The 23,484-nt window shown below is 39.9% G+C and overlaps 1 protein-coding gene across 13 annotated transcripts in view; it reads left to right on the forward strand.

Moving 5' to 3' along the window:
• The window catches only part of PRRC2C (proline rich coiled-coil 2C), a 77,958-nt gene that overhangs the window by 50,331 nt on the left and 4,143 nt on the right, over window positions 1-23,484 (forward strand). For 5 of the 13 annotated variants that reach the window (XM_033094045.1, XM_033094051.1, XM_033094041.1 and 2 more), the window contains exons 18-33: window positions 217-371; window positions 1,249-2,020; window positions 2,436-2,521; window positions 5,951-6,139; window positions 6,279-6,530; window positions 7,762-7,854; window positions 10,792-10,893; window positions 14,048-14,249; window positions 15,883-16,083; window positions 16,845-16,957; window positions 17,353-17,489; window positions 20,218-20,449; window positions 20,641-20,763; window positions 21,772-21,990; window positions 22,388-22,491; window positions 22,885-23,011. In XM_033094045.1, coding sequence (XP_032949936.1) covers window positions 217-371; window positions 1,249-2,020; window positions 2,436-2,521; window positions 5,951-6,139; window positions 6,279-6,530; window positions 7,762-7,854; window positions 10,792-10,893; window positions 14,048-14,249; window positions 15,883-16,083; window positions 16,845-16,957; window positions 17,353-17,489; window positions 20,218-20,449; window positions 20,641-20,763; window positions 21,772-21,990; window positions 22,388-22,491; window positions 22,885-23,011 — 3,107 coding nt within the window. The remainder of the gene's footprint in view (window positions 1-216; window positions 372-1,248; window positions 2,021-2,435; window positions 2,522-5,950; window positions 6,140-6,278; window positions 6,531-7,761; window positions 7,855-10,791; window positions 10,894-14,047; window positions 14,250-15,882; window positions 16,084-16,844; window positions 16,958-17,352; window positions 17,490-20,217; window positions 20,450-20,640; window positions 20,764-21,771; window positions 21,991-22,387; window positions 22,492-22,884; window positions 23,012-23,484) is intronic. The other 8 variants (XM_033094042.1, XM_033094049.1, XM_033094043.1 and 5 more) reach the window with 5 other exon arrangements.

The raw sequence follows: 23,484 nt of genomic DNA on the forward strand, positions 1-23,484 counted from the left end.
GTTTTAGAACTTTTATTTTTAACCGTGTTTATGAAATCTTCAAATCTTAATAGTAAATGTCCATCTTATGGTGTGAGAAATGGATTATACTGTGAGTTGTAAGAACTAGATTTTTGCCTTGTTTTTTTTTTTTTTAATCACTATTGGACTAAATATTTCTATTTATCTTTTCAATTGAAAAAAGAAAATATTTTAAATATTTTTCCATACCCGTAGGTGTTGTTATAATTGATGACCATCCTGAAGTAACAGTAGTTGAAGACCCACAGTCAAATTTGAATGATGATGGTTTTACTGAAGTGGTATCGAAAAAACAACAAAAACGTTTGCAGGATGAGGAACGCCGGAAGAAGGAAGAACAGATCATACAGGTTTCGTGTTTCAGTTTATTGCTGGTTATCTAGATCGTTGTCCAAAATGTTTTAACAAATAGATAAGGTTTCCACCTAGCTATAAAGTCAAGGCTATATTTATTATTCAAGTGCGGAGAATGGCTTGATTTTCACAACTTTAAACTGTTTTTAACCAGAATTGAGATACATTTCAAGTAGAATATAATCACTGTTTGCCTTGGAGTAGGCCATCTTTACTTTAATTGAGCAACATATTTTATGTTCCCGTACTAGTCATCTTATTTGCCCCATCTTCATGTCAAAATTAGAGTTAATTTTAAATTATCTTGGAAATTTAACAAACAACTGCCATGATCTATTAAATTGCAGAGTCTTGACTTATAAAATTTGAATTGTAATGTAAATTAGTTCACTTAAATGCATAATATGAGTCAAGGTAAGTTACTCCATATAAATCAACGCAAACACCCATTTAGCTAAATGCTGACATAGGATAAAAATAAATAGAACACAGAGATCATAGTGATAAAGAATTCTAAAAGATAAGAAGGCTTAAAAACAGGAAACACTGAGAATGGGGATAGTAATGTTGAATTCAATTGAATATAAACTCTGGGACTAGATATTTAAAGAAGTAGCTTATTTTTTGTTTTTTAGGAAGGTAAAAATAGTAGTGCATATATCCTATGTAATTTGTCTTTTTTCCCTGGTAGCGTCTTGACTTCTCATAATTTAAAATCTCATTAGCAGCCTTGACATTTTTGATCTGTGAATTACCTATTTTGAAAAGTAAAGAAGCTACATTAGCAGTAGGTATCTTTGTTAGAAGTTGTATTCATGAACTGCTGCTTTTAGCTGTATTATTGACAAAAATGATATCTACCAATTTGTTAAGGTCTGGAACAAAAAGAATGCAAATGAGAAAGGAAGAAGTCAGACATCTAAGCTTCCTCCACGATTTGCCAAAAAGCAGGCTACCGGGAGCCAGCAAGCACAGTCTCCGTCTCCAGCTCTGACCTCGGTTCCAGGTCCAGCCTCAGCCACCGCTCCAGTTCCATCCTCAACCCCAGCTCCAGGCCCAGCCTCCCCCTCAGCTCCCGTCCTAACCTCAGCCTCCACTCCACTCCCACCATCAGCCTCAGCTCCAGTTCCAGCCTCCACCTCAGCTACAGCTACAGCCCCAGTCCCTTCCTCCATTCCAGCTCCAACCCCCATCCTGGCCTCCGCTTCAACCCCGGCCCCTGTCCCCATCCTTGCCTCAGCCTCAATTCCCATTCTTGCTTCAGCCCTAGCTCCAACTTCAGCTCCAGCTGCAGTCAACTCAGCCCCAGCTGTCCCAGCCAGTTCCACCCCAACTGCCCCAGCCAATTCAGCCCCGACCCCAACCCCTGCTCTAGCCCCAGCCCTAGTCACAGGCCCCACTGCCCCAGCTCAAGCTCAGGGACAGACTCACAAACCAGTCCAGAGTCCACTACAGACGACAGCACAGTCTTCAAAACAGCCACCACCTTCACTTAGACTGCCTTCAGCTCAGACACCTAATGGCACAGATTATGTAGCCGCAGGAAAATCCATCCAGACCTCGCAGTCACATGGCTCTCTTACAGCTGAGTTATGGGACAACAAGGTGGCCCCACCAGCTGTGCTGAACGACATCTCTAAGAAATGTGAGTGCGCAGCAGAGAAGTCAGGGGTGGGGGCATCGCATGGGAAGATCGGCGCTTGTTTTAAGTTCGATTTATATAGTCTTTTTTTTCCCTAGCCATCTCCTTTTTCTTTGTAGAAAGCAATATTAATAGTAATCTTTTCTTCACTTCCTTTCCTAAAACCTTTGGTTTTCAAACATGTGTGTTACACTTTTAACAGCCATATGTGATAGACATTATTTTATGTTGATAAAGAAAAGCAATACATAATGTTTGGGGAGACTTTACATTTATTTTGGTGTGCAACACTCTCCCAGGGTGACGTGAAAACTCACCCTTTTAGTACCTCGCTACCGATAAAAGGGGATGAAATAGATGAGCGATTATTAGCCTCTTCACTTCAATGGTCACGTTTCCTGTGGCTTCTTCTCTTCAGTAGGTCCCATTAGCCCACCACAGCCATCTTCAGTCAGTGCCTGGAATAAGCCTCTGACGTCGTTTGGATCAGCTGCTCCACCCGAGGTAGGAATAGACCTGTTTGACTATCGATCTGTTACTGTGGCAGCTTCTGCTTCGTTCATTGGGTCGAGGCCTGCACACATTTCTAACAAGTTCCCGAGTGGTGGGGATGCTGCCGGGGTCCTGCGTTTCTGACATTATGGGTAACGTTTTTTAAATTCTACTCTCAGAAAAAAATCCTTGTGATACAGAAAATATAAGTGCACGTACATTTTCTGGACTTTCCTACCACTTTTTATAGTTTGAATAATTAGGCAGTATAGTTACTGAGAAGCAGAGTTTACAGGAGGTTGTTCTAACATAACTTCTCCAATGTGCCGTGTTGGTAAATGACTGCTTAGGTTAGCAGTTCTTTATTTTTCGTTGAACAAACATTTATTGAGCACTTGCAATGTGCCAGGCACTGTTCTAATCTGTGGGCTTATAAATCAGGTGGGGGGGCAAAAATGGACAAAAAGCCCTGCACTCATGGGGCTCCTATTGTGTTGTGGGGACACAATAAATACATAGAGTGTATTCAGTGGTGATCGGCGCTGAGGAAAAAAGCATAAGGGAAGGTGCATACGGAATTTCCCCAGGGGTGTGGAGACTGTTTAAAGTAGGATGGCCAGGAAAGGCTCCTTAGGTGACATTTGAGTTAAAGACTTGAAGGCGATAAGAGAGCATGCTGCTCAAATGTCTGAGGAAAAGTGAATTCTTGGTTCAGAAAATAGCAAATACAAAAGCCTGACACAGGAACATACCTCGTATGTTTCAGGAAGATCAGGGAGGTCCATGTGGCCAGAGAGAAGTAAGGGGTGGAGAAAGAATAAAGAAAAGGTAATGGGGGTATATCCTAGAGGGCCCTTGGGAAAGATAGGAAGACACCAGACAGATTTCAGCCAAAGAATTACAGGATCTGACTTAAAAATGATTCTTCTGGGGAGTCTGCAGGAGGCAGAGAGAAGGAGTTAGAATGCTATTGCATCATCAAATGTTGATAACTTAAACCAGGAACATGGCATTGAAGGTGCATGAGAAATGGTTGGTTTCTGGGACTTTGTAGATAGAGCTAACAAATTTTCTGATTAAATGAGGTATGTGAGAAAAAGGAGTCAGTTATCTCCCGAGTTTTTGGCTTGAGCAACAAGAGGAATAGTTTCCATCAGTTGAGATTGGGAAGCTATGAAATGGGTCAGCATTAGGGGAGAAGATAAGGGAGTTCAGTTTCAGACGTGTTAAATTTAAGATGTTTATGACACATCTAAGTGGAAATGTCACGTAGTTAGTTGGTACGAGTTAGCTCAGAGCAGATAATCAAGTTTGGAAACATGAATTGGAAACTTGCTTCAAGTAAAGAGGTTGGATGAAAGCACCAAGGGAGAATGAGTTATGAGTCGTTAGAAAAGAGGAAAGAATCAGAAACAAAGTTCTAGGGAGACATGATAGATGGAGAAGCTGAATGATTGGAAAAGTGTCCTGGAATCCAAGTGAAAGATGAGTTTAAACAAAGAGTGGTAAATCAAGTGCATCGAATGCTGCTGGAAGGACACGTAACACAGGCCCTGAGAATTGACAGTTGGCGTTAGCAACTTGGAGGTCGCTCGTGACTTTGACGAGAGCAAATGGGAGGAAAGATGAGTGTAGAGAACCTACACTGGCTTTGCTCTGAATGTGGCAGGACATGAAGATACAGTTGGGGGGTTTTTTGTTTGTATTTTTAAGAAGTCTTCCTGCTGTCCCTACCCCGACTCCAGCTTCTGACTTAGGTCTGGTGTCTGCCTCATCATCTATTTTAAAAGTTCTGCAGAGAAGCTCCTTTTACAAGTATAGGTAACAGTCACTGGATTCAATATTTAAGATCCTCAGTTTAATTATTTTTCTTCTGCCTATTGGTATTGACATTACGATTAATCATAGAGCTTTTCTTACAGAGAAAAGTCAAGATGTTGTATGCTAATATGAAGGCTGAAGTGTAAAATTTCTTTGTTTTGAATGGATGCACTGGATTTAATAAGATTATTAAAATGTTTGGTCCAGGTTTTTAAATTGACATTCAAGAATAGTAATTTCTCAGCACTATCGGCTGAAAGATTTCTTTGCATTCTGCTACATGTTTGCATACTGAAGGGTTGCTTACATTCGTCTTCAGCCAGTTGGAGGACAGAAGGAAGGTGTTTTGGTATCTCGTTTTTCTTCATTCTGTTTATGTTGTTTTATGTTTTCTGGATAGGTGTGAGTTTTTTGGTTGTTGATGTCCTCATGGTGAAATTTCCAACATCAACTAAAGCATATGGAGAATTTTATTCTAAGTTACTTTGATAATGTTCGCTTGTATTTGAAAGTGAATATTCAGATATTAAAAATAAATCTGAATGACATGCCTTATTAATACTGTTGACATTGTTACACTAAAAAATATAACCTTTCACACTAATTGATTGACACACTAAGTTCAGGGGTACCAAAAATGATACCTACTAGTGATTCAATTGTAAGGTTGTGGTCTGAACTTGAACTTTGTCCCTAGTTTTGTTTTGTTGTTTGTTCTTCCATGAAAAGATGAAGTAATTGTTCTGAACATCCTCTGGTTTACAAAACCCATGTTACCTAGCCTCCTGCTTGTTCATCTTCTAATACCTGCTGTGTTCCAACCACACCAGCCTTTTTTATTCTTGATTTTTCCACCAGGGGTTGGCTCTTCCAGAAATACTTTCCACTGATTTGTCTTTTAGGTTCAGTTTCATGTGACCTTATAGGGCCTTTCTCTGTCCACTAATCTAAAGTGGCTTAACCATATTTTAATTTTTGCGTATCCCTAATCTGACTCTTTAGTTGTTTATTTTCTCCATCTGTTCTAATGTAAGTTGAGTAAGTTAAGCTAACCTTGCTCCTGTGTGTCTGGATCAGTGCGTGGCACAGAGAAGGTGCTGCATAAATGAGTTGTTTAACTGAATGGGTTTCTAAGGTGTGTGTACTCCATTTCCAATCACAAAGGACTTTCATGGCTATTACTTCATTTTATTTTCAGAGCACACTTAGAAGTAGGCGACACTGGAATTGCTGTCTTCTTTCCCACAATCATTCATTCCTTCATTCATCAGTTTATTTGCTACTGGTGCTGTATTTCTGTGTTTGTTCCTTTCATATTGGTTTTAAACGACGAAATAACTTGAGGCTATGATTTGCCCCTGATGACACTCATGGCACTTAAAGGCAGGACTTTTAAACAAAAAACTTACGTCTTGTCCTAGTTTTCATTTTATCAGTTGTTTTCTAATACATATAAATCAATAGTGATTAAGGCAAGTTCCCTTAAAACTTCATCAGTCTCAGTTAATATTGTAGATTGCCTCCTACCTATTATACTTTTAAAATGTGTGCTGCGACATAAGTCATTCGTTCAAATTTGAACTGTTTTGATAACAAATTTTTAAATATTCTCTTACCTAGGGAACCAAGAATGGTCAAGAAAGTGGAGTTGAAATTGGAATTGACACAATTCAGTTTGGTGCTCCAGCTTCAAATGGGAATGAAAATGAAATTGTTCCTGTGCTTTCGGAAAAAACTACTGACAAAATACCTGAACCGAAAGAACAACGGCAGAAGCAGCCGCGGGCCGGCCCTATCAAAGCCCAGAAGGTAAACAACCTGTAGTCCAGATCTAACTGTGTGAAAGCAGAGAACACTTAGGGGGAACAAGTAACAGTTTCGAGTTGAATTTTGTTTGCAGTGAATGCCTTTGATCCTGATGCCTTTTTGTTATAAACATTGAATTTAGCTTCCAGATTTGAGTCCAGTAGAAAACAAAGAACATAAACCTGGTCCTATTGGAAAGGAACGTTCATTAAAAAATAGAAAAGTGAAAGATGCCCAACAGGTAGAGCCAGAAGGACAAGAGAAGCCCATCCCTGCTGCGGTCAGAAGTGCGGATCCCGTGACGACGAAGGACACCAAGGCAGCTTCGGAAATGTCTGGTGACATAGGAGCCATGATCTCAGTGCCGGCCGCAGAATATGGCACCGATGTCAAGGTGAGCTGCGCGCAGTGGGTGCGCATTAGGCCTAAAACAGCCCCGGTGTTGGCTTGTTCGTCTGTTTGTTTTTGCTGGCGGCATGGGATTCTGTGGACTACATGGGTGATTTCTACAGAGCAGATTTTATTTCATGGTGTGCATATGTGAGCTAATGAAATTCCTTACAGTAAGGTATTGTTTTCTGTGGAAATTTACTCTTAATTCTGGACCATTCAGCAGTTCAAAGTGAAAAATGTCTACACAAGATTAAAATGCTTTCCATTGGGTTCGTAGGCTTTGAAAAAATTACTCTATATTATTAGGTTGGTGCAAAAGGAATTGCTGTTTTTGCAATTATTTTTAACCTTTTAAACCACAATTCCTTTTGCACCAAACTAATACTTTTTCCTTTGTTAATGGAGTTATAGTGGAGCCATATCTTGCCTACTAGCGAGACTTGGAAGTCGGGAAATAAGGCAGACGTCGGTAACTCCAGTATAGCTAGTTCTCTTTGTGGAAGGACTTGGGACAGACTGTTTTATTGGTTGAGCAGCAGAGGAAGCAGCTGGCTTGCGCTTAGAGACCACATTGAGTGAAAGATGCATATATTTAAAAAGTGCTCATTAAGGCAAGATACACTGAGTGACGTTCAGGGACCAACACTAGTGGGAAGAGTGAATTTATACCCACGATTCCGTGTTCACTCCAGGAGAAGAAAGGTAGATGGACTCTTTCATATTATTTGACTATTTTTCTCTTTTTAATGCAACTCAATGTATATAAGTAAAAAGCTCATGCGATTCAACTGTACCATGTTTAAAGAATTTCATGAAGATAAGTAAGTTTATCCTAAAACGTAATAATTGTGACAAGATCTTGACATTCATCTACATTGTTTCATCTTGAAGAGAATGAAAAATCAATAGTTGAAAGTAAGCTATAGATTATGAGAACCACACAAAGAGGCTTTTTTAGTAATCCACAGAAATAAATATTTAGTACTGTGCAGTGCAGTTTTTAAAATGTGTGGGACCACAGCAGTGGTTGAAATGTTATCATTTCAATGGTGATTTCATGCTTGTTTTATCCCACTGTCGGCCTTTAAGTTAAGGTTGGAGTAGTCGAGTCTTAAGGTTGGCTCCCCTCTCCTGCTTTCTTCCAGAACAACTTTACAGCTGTTAGGCTGTCATTAGGAAGTGACTTATTAATTCAGTTTAAAACGTTTTTTTTTTCTATTACTACTCCACAGGAGTCTGTAACAGACTATACTACACCTTCTTCTTCTCTGCCTAACACTGTGGCTACTAATAATGCAAAGATGGAGGATACTTTGGTTAATAATGTAAGTAATCAACCTGAGGTGTGGTGTGTTGGGATAGGACCCTGGCTATTGTTATCTAACACATGTTGTATAACCAGTCTTTAACTCTTCTCAGGGAAAGAGTTGATGGCAAATTTGTATTTAGCAACACTGTAATATAATTAGCAAAAATAGTCAAGGCTGAGTTTTCGTTTTTCCTCTGAAAGGCAACAGCTTACCATTTAAGATCCAGGCTTGCGGTGCTTGGGCTGAGTTTTGTAAGCACTCATCCTGTTAACCTGGTTTTGGTAAGAATTTTTGTTCTTAGCTATCACGTTCTCTATGGATTCAGCATTTCCTTTTGTTGGTCATTTTGTTCTTAAAGGAAACCTTTTTATAATACAATGGAAGCTCACTGAATTAAAACAGAAAGACAATGTTACCAGAGATGCAGTTATTTCTTTTTTAATTAAAAAAAAAATATACTGGACCTTAACGTTCCTGTTGTGAAAATGGAGCTGTAACGTACATGTAAATACTCCAGAAGCTCTTCAATGCTCTGCTAAAAGGAGCGAGTACGTCATGTACATTTGGCTCTAGTTTCCCAGAGCAACCATGTTATAAATTCAAGATTGTGTTAAGTCAGTACAGTCCATCATTTCGCCTAGTTCACTGACTGAGAAATTGGAAGCCCAAAAGAAGTTAGGTAACCCGTTGTGGAAGAAGTTACGTGTACGGCCCTTGTTGTGGAGGGCAGTTATGGTGGAAGTTTGGTCAGCTGCCCTCTCTATTAAATGTAGCTCTCTACAATAAGCAAAGGCTTATTCTTTTCAAAAAATATCCTTTACAGATATATTTAAAAGACTCTCACAAAGGGCTTTAACTCTATCAGTTTGAGGATAAATACCTCAATTATGTCTTCTTACAATGTTTTTCCTATGCTTTCTATTCTTCTCTTTAGCATCAAGTATATAGAATTGCAGAAAGATGAGATACATTAGGGATCATTTAATCCAACTTCAGAGTCCCGCTGAAGGGCTTGTATATGTAGCTGAGAAAAAGGGAGAAAGTAGAGAGTCACACATTTCCTCTTTGTGTTAGGAGAGCACTTTAGGAGCCAATTGATGTAATTTGTCCAACTTTCCGATGATAAAATTTCATCCGTTTCACATCCTTTCCTCTGACCTTTGGGAGAAAGTTTACATTTATTTAACTTACAGGAAGTAATGGAATACTTGGGAAGGACAGAAAGACTTCCTGGCAAATTAAGTGCTAAATGTCACTGTGAGATTATCAAATAATGAATCAGTAACATCTCAATAAAGTTGAATTTACTTTAATTGTGGTGTCTTTTCATTTTTAAAAAATACAGAGTATTTCTTAGGTGTACTTTTTCAAGAAAGTATATAACAACACTTTCTGCCAAACTATCCTCTAAAAGTATAATTTATGAAAATAGGAGTGGGGAAAGAAAGACTGTTCTCAGAACCCTGTAAAGGCCATTGAAGAGATCCGTATGAGCGTTTTAATGGTTTCTGTGTGATCTGTGAGGCTAATGAACAGTACGTGACTTGTGCACAGAGACAACTGAAGGGAAGAGACCCAGTCTTGTGTATAAGTGAATAGTCTTGTCTACATTTGATTTTTAGCAGTGTGTCCGGAGTATATTTGAAAACAGAAAGTTCACTTTGGGTCGGGGAGCATTATAAATGGTCATCAATTTGGAATGTTTTCACATTGTTCCTTATTTGTGCCAAGTGTGCTGTTGACTGTGAACTTAATGTAGTGATAACAACAATGTCCTGCGTGGGAGAAATTGTAGGGACTTGTGAAATGTTTTTCTTTCCTTCATTAGTCTGTTGGGGGGGTTCCATTTTATGCATAGAGCTTTTGTCTTTTTAAAAATTATACCTAACAAAGGCTTCTTCCTCTTGCTGAAGCTTAATATACTGTTTTAGGATCTTTGTTGATAGTTCTTAGTTAGTGTTACCTAATTTTAAGGTATTTTGAGTTACAGTTGTTTTGAATCTTGACTGTCCTGAAGACATAAATTCAGGGGGTGCTTTTTATTATTACAGCACAGCTCTTTTAAAGCTTTCTAAAATAATCTCTATTAAGTAGTCCGTGGTATTATAATCTCCATTAGATAGTCCAGAGTATCACAGAGTGATACCTAACACCCCGAGCATCCAGTCATTTTACCAGAACGACTTAGTGAAGCATCGAAATCAATCTTGTAGTAAATAGTACACAATACAATCTCAAGATCCAGACGCTTAGAGGGAAAAGATACGGGTGGCGAGTTTCTAATATCGTCAGGTTTCTAACAATATTTGCCATAATCGTGTTATCACTATAGCACAGCGATTTGTTTAGTGTAATTGGGGAGGGGCAGTGCTAGTCCATATTTTCCTCCCAGTATTACTTTTGTTCTTGAATCTAGTCACACGGAAGTTGACCATTACAGGAAAGAGATTAATTTCTCATATTTACACTATCGTGTTAAATGCTTCTGATAAAACATATGGATCCCATAAATGCTGGAAATTGTATTCCTTTGAGCTGTGCTACGCAGTGTGTAGTCCAGGGGCCAGCAGCACTGGCACCACCTGGGAGCTTGTTTGAAATGCAGAACTTTGGGTTTCGGATCTTACTCCAGACCAACTGAATCCGAATCTGCATTGTAACAACATCCCCGGGCGATTGGTATTCACAGTAAAATAGGAGAAGCACTGCCTTCTAGTGTATACCTTGTATTTGGGGCAGACAGACTCTTTCAACTCAGGCATAAAAAGGCAGGAGTTTTCTGTAAGCTGCCCAGACTCATCAGTTACTATGAACACAGTGTCGCTAAGTAATCCGATGTTCCTGTTGGCTCTGAAAACTAAGCACCCTTAGCCTTCGTAGCGTGACCTGTAATGGGGCTTTTGTAGCCGATGCAGTTAGTTCGATTGTGATGTGTGTTGCCTGCCTTTTCAGGTGCCCCTGCCCAACACCCTTCCCCTCCCTAAGAGGGAGACTGGACAACAGAGCTCCAGCCTCACTTCCGTCCCTCCCACTACTTTCAGCCTCACCTTCAAGGTATGTACAACATTCGTCTCTAAAGGTCCTTGACGATTGCATGCAACGGGACATACGTTAACGATATTCTCTGGGTCTTTTACTAGGTTTGTGTGGTAAGCAACAATACTAAGCTGAGGAAATGGAGTGATGTCAAATCATACCTTAACATTTTTATTAGCTTCTAATACCACTTAGCAGTGACTTGATATCCTCGTACCTAAAATAAGGCCTATTATGCTTGAGAATTTTGTCGTAAAATTACAGGAGAACATTTATATTCCACGTTTGTACTAAGTTCCTCTTAGAGATCCTAATAATCTTTGCCTATATTGGTTGTGTACGAAAGAACAACTAGCGTGGTGTTGCACGTTTTTTTCCCCTAAGTACAAGTAATGAAAAGAATGCTAATTTTCTGACTTTACTGTAAGGCATATGTGAATCGAATGAAAGCAATATACTTAGAATATTTTATGAAGTAATCGATGAACATAAGTAATTTTGAATTGATTGTTGTTGGATAATGTTTGAATACGGGGCAAAAGATCTTTTAAGCAACACGTGCTTTTTGACATCATGAAGTTTAGGCTTGTTTCTTTATGTCCTATTATGTTTATAATTTTAAGCTATGTAACTAATGCTTTGTTACAGTTGAGTTGAGTGTTTTAAATCAGTTGTTCACCTCAAGATTAGTCAGTGGTTAAAAAAACTGCACATGGAATTGAAGCTGTTTTTAAAGGTGGGCACTTAGCTGTTACAGCAGGGCCTCCTGGTGTGGTCCTCACACTGGCTGACGGTCTGTCTTGTTGATGGTCTTCAGGAGAGGGGGAGGCTGTCGTTTGTGGTGTGGCCATGTTCATCTCTAGGCTCTCTGTTTGAGTGTCTCCAGCCTCCTGGCCACTTGACCTCTTGCCACCCCACCTTTGTAAGAGGCTTAATAAATATTATAAATTTGAGACTATATAAAATGTATAAGACCACGATCTCTGCTTTGTGTCATCCCCGTCTTTACCCAGTTCTGACTCTTTACTGCCAATTCCTACTGCTCCTTTTTTATTCTTTTTCCACTTGAATGTCTCAACCCGTGCTTCATATTATGTCTTTCATGTGGTTTTCACCCTTACGTTATTCAAGGCAATAGTCTAATTTCACCTGAGCAAATAGAATACCATCAATTATTCTTTAGGCCAGTTGTTAATTCTTCAGAAAACCCATTCAGGATTGCCTCTCACTTAATATTTTTAACACTCCAAGAAGAAATAAAAATACACATTTAGAATTTAATGAGTTTAAGTTAAATTGCATTCACTTAAAACTTTCTCTAGTGTTTTTTAGTTTTGCTACCTTTTTTTTTTTTTAAGATTTTACTGGGGAATGTTGGGGAACAGTGTGTTTCTCCAGGGCCCGTCAGCTCCAAGTCGTTTTCTTTCTCTCTAGTTGTGGAGGGCACAGCTCCGCTCCAAGTCCAGGTGCCATTTTCAATCTTAGTTGCAGGGGGTGCAGCCCACCATCCCATGCGGGAATTGAACCAACAACCTTGTTGAGAGCTCGCGCTCTAACCAACTGAGCCATCCGGCCGCCCCAGTTTTACTACTCTTGACATCTCTATTTGGGTACTATATAAGGTATAGAAAAGTTCTATTATATGGATATTATTGACAGTATATTTGCCAAGGGGAAAAATTAGTATAAATAATTGTACTTTTTTGTTGCCTTGAATTTCCAAAAATAGAATCTAAATTTTCTTGCTGCTTAAGAAATGAAATGAAGCCCAATGTATCTGGCCTATACATTATGCAAGTTTGATGAGCTATAATTTGTATTTTTAACACAATAAAACTGACGTAAAAGGCACTACACTCTGTAAAAATGGCTCTAAACCATAAAATTTCAGTTAGTATAGGTGGAGTGCATTATGTCTAACTTTCTTAGCTGTTTTATTTTTTTAACACCTCCCCCCAAGACTTTTTTTTTAAGTAAAACACATTTGAAACCAGCAGGGTGATGATAAGAAAAGACTCGAGCAAACATGAAGGTGTCTTCTATTTTGAGTTAATGGAGAGGACATTCGTTATTGAGAAAAGATTAAATTATATCTAGTGTGTGTAAAGTTAAAGTTGGTGCTTCAAAGACCTACAAACTTCCTAATGGTGGTATTAAAAAATCTGTCAAAAGTACCCTCATATAAGTCATTTCCACTGAGTTTTATAACTTATCTTGGATTTTCCTCTTGGCCCAGTATTTTGACTAGCAGAACTAAAACCTTCAGAATCTATGTCTCTCTCCCCTTCCTGTTCAGGTAGGCATAAGCTGGTTGAGGGCCCACCTCTGTTCTCTAGTTCAGTATCCACGAGCCCCATGTAGGTACTGAGCTCTTGGATGTGGTTAATCCAAGTTGAGGCGTATACTTCAAGTGTCGAGGAAAGTGGATGCTGGGTCTGAAATGTTGGTATTGTTTTTTATTAAAACATTTCATGATTATAGGTTTTAATTATATCATAGATATATTGGGTTGAATAAAACATGTTATCAAAATTAGTATTACCTCTATTTTTTTTAATGGGACTGCTAGAAAATTTGAAAGTATTTATGTGGCTGCATTTATATGTCTGTTGAACAGCACTGCCCTAGAGAGATTGAAAATAAATTGAAATAGGACCCATTTTCACCCTTTAGAACACTGAGCAGAAAACAGCCAAACCAAAGGTGCCTGTCACCTGCCATTTGAGAACTGTTGGCTTAAAAAGAAAGAATGGAGGGAGTGGGTATTTGTGGAGGGCCTGCAGTGCCTGCCTTTGCTGCTAGAATCAGCCTGCAGTCCGTCCTGAAGGGCCTGATAGTTCTGTTTCCTTATTCACTGGTGGGGAAGGGACTCGTGTTTAGATGATACCAGAGCTGTGACTTTGTATTTCACTGGCCTGTTGTGTTAAAGCCGTTAAGTTCTCTGTCAAGATATAATTAAAATACACTACCTCACAAGTAAAATAAAAGAACAAAGATAAAGGGGAAAGTGAAAGGTTTGAAAACCCTAGCATCGTAATCTTTTATTTTTGTGGTTTTTGAAAGATTATATTTGGGATTTAAATATATATGTATACACGTGTTTGTATCCATGTATATATGTTAGTGATTTTTTTTTTTTGTTTGCTTTAAAAAGTGTCCCATTTCATTGCAGATGGAGTCTGCACGTAAGGCATGGGAGAATTCTCCAAATGTGAGGGAAAAGGGATCTCCAGTCACTTCGGCGGCACCCCCAATCTCAAGTGGAGTCCCCAGTAGTGCCAGTGGGCCGAGCGCCACCAGTTACAGCTCGTTCTCCAGCGCGTCCGTGCCTCAGATTCCCGTCGCTTCGGTCACTCCCACCACGTCGCTGTCAGGTAGCAGTCTTCTGTGCCTTCCCTTTACATTTCTGAAACGCTTTCAAATGTCTTAGCATCATTTCTGTTACTGTCCCCCCAAAGAGCATCATTTGTAAAAGCCGTCAGGTTGCGCCTGAGGTAATTCTCAGCTGTTGATTAACTTGCCCTTCTTACCCCCTCTCCATCTTAGTTTATCTTGTTTTTCTAAATTTTTCTATAAAATTCACCTTTAAAAAATTTTTTAACTCATAGCTAATTAACCAACTCAGAAATAACACAATCACACAGCTCATATTTTGCAGTCTGTGTCTACTTTAAGAAGCTATTGGCCTAAATTTATTGGGTTGACATATTTTCTGGTGAAGAGTTAGGGGTAGAGAATTTCTGGTCTGTTTTGTGAGTAGATGATATCCACTGGTTTGGGGCTTTTGTTTTGTTTTTAAGGAGAGTCTGTAGGCACCCCAAGTTAAAAGTTTTTCTTTCTTAAATTTTTCACTAGTGTGTAATCCTTTGATTGAACTACCGGTATATCCCATTTGGAGGCTTTACAGTTAGTTCTTAAAGAATTACAGTCTGTTTCTAAACTGCTTGACTCTAGAGAACTACACCCTTTTACTGTATGCATAACCATTTTCCTTCTATTGAAAACAAATTTCATTTCAAGCTTTCCCGATATTTTCTGATGTTTTCAAAGCAATGGGCAGCTCCAGGAGATATAAAATAAATCCAACACAGAATTTGGGTTTTTGACTGGTTCCTACTCACTGATCGAACTCCTGCTTTTCAATGTCCTGTCACTCTGCTAGTTTTAAGGACCAGAAGAACTGGTCTTTGGGTTGTACTAGATACTTTGATGTGACCCGGACTCAGAAGTACGTATTAAGAGAAACCCAGAGATCCAAACCAAAGAGAGTATTCCGGCTGTGTATCTTCCTCCTTTAAAGCCTGTTCAAGCATCCCCTACCACCCCCATTCGCAAGGCCTCTTCATTACGCTTGCTGGTTCTCCCTTGGGCCCCAGTCTACTCGGGTCGGTAGCGGGTGGGGCTGGCAAGGAACTGGGAGTGTGATCGGAAGTTCAGGAAATCAAGGGACTGAGAAGATTGCTAGTTCTGTCTCTGGAACTGCCTCTTTTCCAGGGCTGTAGTTTCTCCGCACTCCCCTCAACTAGAGTAAGTTTTTTAACAAGGACCTTCTTGTCGTCCTGCTGGTAGAGACTCAGGTAGGAGACAGTAGTACCTTCACCGTGGTCCTCAGCTAGAACATCGTTAGACATCTGAAAATAACTGTGTCTCACTTTCATCAAATGCCAGTATTGTCATTTGCTCCAGTATTTCAGTCATTATAGCATTGATCAACAAAAAGAATTGACCCTTCAAGTTGTGTAATGCCACTTATTTATTAAGTTTGTCTTAGTTTTTAAAGTGTGTACAAGGGGAGTGGAGAGAGGGAGAGCTGTAGATAGAAATAGTTATAGTAATAAGATACCGCCTGTCCCGGCCGTCCTGAGGTGCAGTGTCTATCGAAGTACACGGGGCACAGACATGGATGCTGCAGTTCCCGGCGGGTGCTTGAGTTATTTTACTGTGATGGCAGCGGCGCTTTAAAAAAGACGACGTTCTTCCCTTCTTTTCTGTCTCTCTCAAACATAGGCGCTGGTACCTACACTACCTCTTCTCTGAGTACAAAGTCCACAACCACGTCAGACCCTCCTAATATCTGTAAAGTGAAACCCCAGCAGTTACAGACAAGCAGCCTGCCCTCTGCGAGTCATTTTTCGCAGCTGAGCTGTATGCCTTCCCTGATCGCCCAGCAGCAGAGTCCGCAGGTCTACGTGTCTCAGTCCGCAGCAGGTGAGCGTTCAGGGAGTTAGGAAGTAAAGGCTTCTGAACGCCTGCTTTTTCTTTTCTTGGTTACCCTGTCAAGTTTTTAAACGTTTTTTGATCTGCTTTGCAAATTTATTTCCTGGTATAACGGACTGCTGTCTCTCCTCAGTTGGCATTCTGGGGTTCTTGGCTGTTGTCCCTTCCACCTGTTAACATATGTGAGACAAAAAGTTTGTTTTCTGAGACTTGACAAATTGATAATAAAGTCAAGGGGAGGATAAACACTAGCAAAGAAGAAAAAATTACATCTTGGGTGTTGGGTAACTTGTATTCCTATCACAATGTCAGTCTAGCAAATATTTGCATCATATTCAAATTCACCGAGGATTTAAATTCAAAACGAAAGAATAGTGAGGCTATTTCAAGTTCTAGTAGTAGGTAGATTTAAAACAGGAATATATTTGCTGTTCAACAGGTTCATTTTCAATTTTACTAGAATATGTAAAATTTTACTAGTTTATATCCCATTGACGGTATATTATACCCTTCTTCTGGTACTTCACAAGTACTAGAGTTCGTTTGTTTTAATTTGCCTATTACCTGCTGCTAGAAGCTTTGCATCATTTTGCCTTGCATCTTTTCACATTTCTAAGTTTTCCTTGGCTGTATTAATTTTCCGAGAGCTCACTTAATTTGAAGTCTGTTCTAAAAATTGGTTCTTAGTTTCTGTTTGGACAATTCTGAAACTTAAACACTTATTACTGCTTATTTTTCCTGATGGTCTGTAGCTCAAATCCCAGCTTTCTATATGGACACAAGTCATTTATTCAGTACCCAGCATGCACGGTTGGCTCCACCGTCATTGGCTCAGCAACAAGGCTTCCAACCAGGTCTTTCTCAGGTAACTATCACAGGCTTCTTCCATCCTGTACTTGTTTCTTGGCATTTTTATGGTGTAATAATATCTTAGGTGACAAATAATACACTCTTTGAAGTTGTAATCTTCTATCAACAATGTGAGATAATCCATGTTTGCCTTGATAAGTATTAGCAAAATTTTAAAACTTTACCAAATTTCTCAACACTTGATGATTAACAATGTAGAACAAGTAATGGGTTGAAAAGGAAATGTAGATGTTTATATTTGGTTTTGTTTTAAAAGGGAACTGATACATGGCATTAGTCATTTATTTTCATCGTATCTCAAGTTTTTGTTTGCGCAAGTATTGTGAGTTGTGTTTATGGGGTTCACATGCAATTTGTTTGTCTTTTGTTTCCTTTTTCATTGCATTGCAGCCCACTTCCGTTCAGCAGATCCCAATCCCTATTTACGCGCCACTGCAAGGACAGCATCAAGCCCAGCTGAGTCTGGGTGCCGGACCCGCTGTTTCCCAGGCTCAGGAACTGTTCAGTTCTTCCCTTCAACCATATAGGTAAACTGTGTTGCAGTTATGTCTGCGATCTTGGAAGCATTGCAATTGCTGAGCTTTCTTGCCATAGCCCTACTGCTCTTTCCTTCCCTGTGATAAACTACATTAAATTATGCATCGCGTTGGTTATATATCATGAACCTCAGCCTCTGGTCATGTCAGTCAGACTTTATTGAGCAAAGTCAGCCCTCAACGCTTCTTGAAGAAGGGTAACAGCAATCCCGTAACAACTAGAAGCCACAGAAAATAGCTCTAAAGGATCTACAGGTTGAAGAGCCATCTTGATGGCTAACAGTTGGAAACCCAAGTCTGCTCGGTGTAAGAGCTGATACGTGGCAAATAACAGCGTGAACAGGTGGCTTGCAGTGAAAGAGAGGAGTAGTGAGCGAGACAAAGAACAAGAGCAGTGATGACAGTGGTGACAAGTGTGCTGTGTGGTGGGGAAGAAACCATTCTTCTGAAAGACTCACTGCAAGTGTGACCTTTGCAAGGAAGTAGGAAAACTGATCTTTATTGAATCTTCCTTCTGTGTGATCACTCATCAGCCCTTTACATACAGTAACTTAGGAAGTTTAGTCTTCACCAAGTCCCATACGGTAGATGGAGTCACCCCATCGGACACAGGAGGGGAGGGGGGACTTGAAGGGGTGTTTTACCTAGGGTGACACTCACCTAAGGAAGTGCCAGGACCTGGCTTCAACCCCAAGTGTCTCATCTCCAACTTAATGAGCGTGGAAGGGTGGGGTAAGCGTCAGTGACAGCAGTGATCCTGGCAGAGCCGTCATCGATGCTCATGGCAAATGGCTGTAAACCATCAAAAAGTAAAATAAACTATTGTCAGGACAGTTTAGGAAGGTTACAAAGTTACACGTTCGCTTTTAGAAATATGTTGGTTTTTGATGCAGTTCAGATAGAATTTCCAAGCTTTATAGATTAGACTTGGCATCAGTTGATACAGCTTATTTCTTTAGATTACATAAAAATTATACTCCTAAAGAAACTAGGTTCAGCCAATTAAACTTTGCAAATAGAGCAGAATTTTTAGTAAACTTAATAAATGTGGCTGTCCCTTTTATTTTTTGATTAAAGATTCTTCAGTAGAATTTAGTACATCTGTATGGTTAGTTATATAATATGTTCATTTTTTGGTATTACTTCATCATTGTTTGGTTATTTGAAGAAATTCTCTCCCAATAAAAGTAAAACTATTTACCCCAACCAGAAGTTAGAGACAGTCTCTTTTGTATTATTAAATTTGAGGTTATCTTGGAATTTGTAGTAAAAAATAAAACTTTAAAATAGCAAATAGATTCAATCTCACAAACCCATCTCCTTTTAATTGGTATTGGCTGCTTGAAACATTGTTGAAAAGTTGCAGCTACTTTCCAGCTCTGTGAAAGAGTTCGGTGATTAGTAAGTAATGTCTGCATAGCCAAGGGAGGTGCAGTAGCAGTGCAGCGGCATTCTGTATAATTCCCATTTTAACAATTGCCTTGGAGGATGTGCTTTTGAAGACCAGACCTGTTTAGTACAAACACAGTGGCTGCTGTGTATGCAATGGTGGCCACTGTGCTGGGAGACACCGGAGTAGACTTGGAAAGCAGTTTGTGTTCCTCCCACGTCATCCTGCTACTCCCAGCTCGCCACCTAATGAGCATATGTATTAACAGGGAATCCCTGAATTCATTCCTGCCAGCATTTCTAACAATGCGCTTCCGTTTTCCCATTTTATATTTGAAACATAAATTGTAAGTAAACGTTAAGATGACTTGTGACCCTATACAGCTGTCCTGCTTAGGGGCTGTCCCTGCCACATATGTCAGTTTTAACAAAGCATGTTGTTACTTACGGATAACATTATCTCTGATCCACTACTTAGATTTAGTTACTTACTCTTTATTTTCGCATTTCTTAAAGTATCGCTTGGAGACTTCCATCCCAGAGATAATAGGGCAGTCTGAGGTTAGATTCCAGCAGATACGCAACACAGTATTGTATTAACTATAGTCACTGTGGTATGTATTACAACCCCATGACTTATTTTATAATGAAGTTTGTATTCTTTGATCATTATACTGTGTTGCATAATTTAAAGTTGCCAAGTGAGTAGATCTTAAAAGTTCTCATAAGAAAAAGAAAATTTTGTAATTATGTGGTGAGGGTGTTAACTAGACTTACTGTGTCGATCATTTCGCAGTAGCTACAAATACCAAGTCATTATGTTTCATGTCATGTGTCTGTTATACCTCAGTTTAAAAAACAAAACCAAAACTTTGTGGGTAATCCTGATGTGGACTACTACTCTGCTTCATTTCATAGCAGCCTTGAGGCCTCTTCTTATAAGAAACGTACATGAGGGGAAGTCATGAAATACAGATAGTAAAAGTCAGAGCTGTTGTTGCTATAAATTTGAATGGATGTCGATGCCAAAGGGAAAACAGTAGATTTAGTTCTGAGTTTTCTAGTAAACACCTGTAAAGAGAATCATTGTCATTGTTCAAGAGGAAAAAATCTTCCCGGTTTCTCAGGAAGAGGAATCCTTTCTCTAGAACTGTTATGCGTGGAGCGTCATTGTATAGGGGGCCCTAAGTCTTGAAACAAGTGCCTTAGAAACAGTTTGTAGTCTCTGCATCTTATGCCAGTGAGAGTGCTTGGTCATTTGGGATACTCATCCTTAAGATTTCCAGATTGAATTACCTTCTGACAGAAGCCTTTTCTCTTCCATATGTAGATCTCAGCCAGCCTTTATGCAAAGCAGCCTATCCCAGCCGTCTGTGGTGCTTTCTGGGACTGCCATCCACAATTTTCCAGCTGTCCAACACCAGGAACTTGCCAAGGCACAGTCGGGTCTTGCCTTTCAACAGACTTCAAGTACTCAGCCTATTCCTATATTGTATGAACATCAGCTGGGCCAGGCGTCAGGACTGGGAGGGTCCCAGCTGATCGATACACATCTCCTCCAGGTAGGGCGGGTGAGAGCCGGCGCCACCGTTGTATTCTTGTGCAGCAGATTATTACTGAAGGACAGTTTTTAAAGGAAAAAAACCGTTAAATACAAGGTCTTCCTTTGTGTCTAATACTAAAATTCTTAGAGATGGCTTTGAAGCCATAACCTTGGTATCTTATGGCTGTTTTCTTGCTACATTTTTTCTAGGCTAGAGCCAATCTTACCCAGGCTTCAAACCTTTATTCTGGACAAGTACAACAGCCTGGTCAGACCAATTTTTATAACACTGCCCAGTCACCGAGTACTCTGCAGCAGGTAAACTATGGCATGGTAAATTTCCTCAATTTTCATTATTATTACTATTATTATTATGATTGCTGCTGCTTTTGTGGTTGGGGAATTGAAGTAGAACCAAGATGGGGAGATTAGCTGGTTCTCAGGCTTTCCTCTGTCCTTGGGTCTCCACGGGGTCCTTGGGTGGTGGGATGGGCTTCAGTCTCACACCCCTCTCCCCACCCCCACTTCCATCAGTTCTGGTTTTTGCCTCGTTTTTAAAAATGAGTTTCCATGTAACTGTTAATTTTAACAAAGGATCTCATGAATATTAAACTGAAAGTCATTGTTCAGGATAGATAGTAACACGTAAGTGTGATAGGCGCTGTACTCGTTCGCGCGAGAGGCGAAGGAAGACTCTAAAGATCACCACACCGGCTAACACAACCCAGGGCTGGGTGACAGAGTATGGCAGAGGACAGGTGACAGGCACACTTCTTAAGTGTGTGAATGTAATGATAATTGTCCATGAAAATTGTGTTTTGTGTTTTGAAACTCTCCCCTCCAGCGGTGTCATTAAACACCTTCCTCTTTGGAAGTTGGTGGAGGGTTGGGGGCGAGGCAGCCATCACTCGTTTTCTCAGTGATTTGTGTTGGTTCCTTTAGGGGTAACAACTCATAACTACAGTACCCTATTGACGTTCAAAATAAATTGCTATTTGGGAAGTTGTGACTACTTTCTTAAATTGCATCCCCATGAATTGATTGTATTTTATAGTTATTTGACATGTACTATGGATTATTTCAAACACAGTCATAATTATTTCAGTTACATAGTTTCTCCACTGCTGATCTGTTTTCTTGCTGCACCTTTAGTTAAAGAATGGAGATAGTCACTAAGTGAAAGATTTCTCTGTGAAATATGTTAATATTAGTAGGTTGATGGGTTCTGTTGAAAATCTTACTCGGAAGTGATTGGAGAGTTGTGTGTACAGTTACAGGGATATACACTCAGCAGGCTCAGTAGAAACCAATTGCTGCGCTTTCTGTTTGCTTGTGTCCTAGGTTACGGTACCTCTACCTGCATCCCAGCTCTCCTTGCCGAATTTTGGATCCACGGGGCAGCCTTTAATTGCTCTGCCTCAGACTCTTCAGCCCCCGTTACAGCACACCACCCCCCAGGCCCAGGCCCAGAGCCTGAGTCGTCCCGCACAAGTCAGCCAGCCTTTCAGGGGGCTGATCCCAGCTGGAACACAGCACAGCATGATAACAACCACAGGGAAAGTAAGTGGAGGGAGGGGATGGGCGGCTTCTCTGCGAATTTAAGGCCATGTGTGTGGATGTGTGCATCTGTGTCTTCTGCAAAAATAAAGTGCATCAGTTTTTACCCCCTCTGGGAAATCTCAAACCCCCATATACTTATTTTTTCTCTACTTTTACTGTTTTGGGCCCCCTCTTTTTTTATCTAATAAAGAATTCACAGATTTTGTGGGAGAATTGGATTTACACAGGCTCTTAAGACTTTTTAGCCACAGATGGGGCCTTGTTGATTCCATAGTATTTGAAAACTACAGGAGTTTGGCCCTTTGCTAGAGTAAGTCTTTGTGTATGGAGTACGAAACACGGTATGTTAGCTCCCGGAATTGCAGAAATGTTAAGTTGATCTTGTTCTTTTTCTCAGATGTCTGAAATGGAACTGAAAGCCTTTGGGAGTGGCATTGACATAAAACCAGGGACCCCTCCGATCAGCGGTAGAAGCACCACACCAACATCTAGTCCCTTCCGGTAAAATGGGCGCTTAAACTTGCCTGTGGCATTTCCAAGTGACTGAGCACCATTTGTGTGTTAGATACGTAATATGTCACCAGTCCTGTGGTAGGCACAGGATGTTCTGATCGTTTTATCTAAAATGTTAAGCTGTTAAACCATTAAGAATGTATTTGTTAAACTGTATTTTAAGAAAATATTTTTCCATACAGGGCAAATCTAGCCAGTATCCTTTCTCACCTCTGCCCCTCCAATGTCTCCACTACCATAACGTTTGGTAACTCACCTTGGTAAATTTTCATCAACTCCACGGGGGGGTGTGATGAAACTGCCAAGCGTACTGTCTCTGCAAATCTAAGAGCGTTATTTACCTGGCGCTGCTATACTGACCAGTGACGACTTCTTTCCAAGGGCCACTTCCACAAGTCCGAACAGCCAGTCCAGCAAAATGAACAGCATTGTCTATCAGAAGCAGTTCCAGTCAGCCCCTGCCACTGTGAGAATGACACAACCATTTCCTACACAGTTTGCACCCCAGGTGGGCAGATATAAGTGAGAAATGAGTATTATTTACTTGCAAATGATTGCTAATCTGGCTAATTGTCTGATTTTATAATCTTGCCATATTATAACCAGTTCAGAAGCACTGTTTTTAATGAGAAACAGTTTCTATTTTTAACAGAAAAGTTATGACATTCCAATATAGTCTCTGAAGTTTTTAGCTAAACACAGGTAGTATCCATATAGTTCTACAGCAGACAATAGAATCCCCACACAGCTCTGATAATTTATTTCAGTCCTGTTCCTTTTATCTTTTTGAAGAAGTTGACTTTTCAGAGAAGGGTCCCAGTGCTTAAAGTTTTCTAGGTTTAAAGTGTTTTTTTGTTGTTTTGTTTTTTGGGGTTTTTTGTTTTGTTTTGTTTTTTTAAGACAATTATGTGTAGGTAAGGTAAATGTTCCAAAAGATGTTCTAATATAAGTGTAAATTGTTGGCTTCTCTTCCCTTTGCTG

This window comes from Rhinolophus ferrumequinum, chromosome 22, assembly GCF_004115265.2.
Source record: "Rhinolophus ferrumequinum isolate MPI-CBG mRhiFer1 chromosome 22, mRhiFer1_v1.p, whole genome shotgun sequence".
Classification (NCBI taxonomy): domain Eukaryota; kingdom Metazoa; phylum Chordata; class Mammalia; order Chiroptera; family Rhinolophidae; genus Rhinolophus; species Rhinolophus ferrumequinum.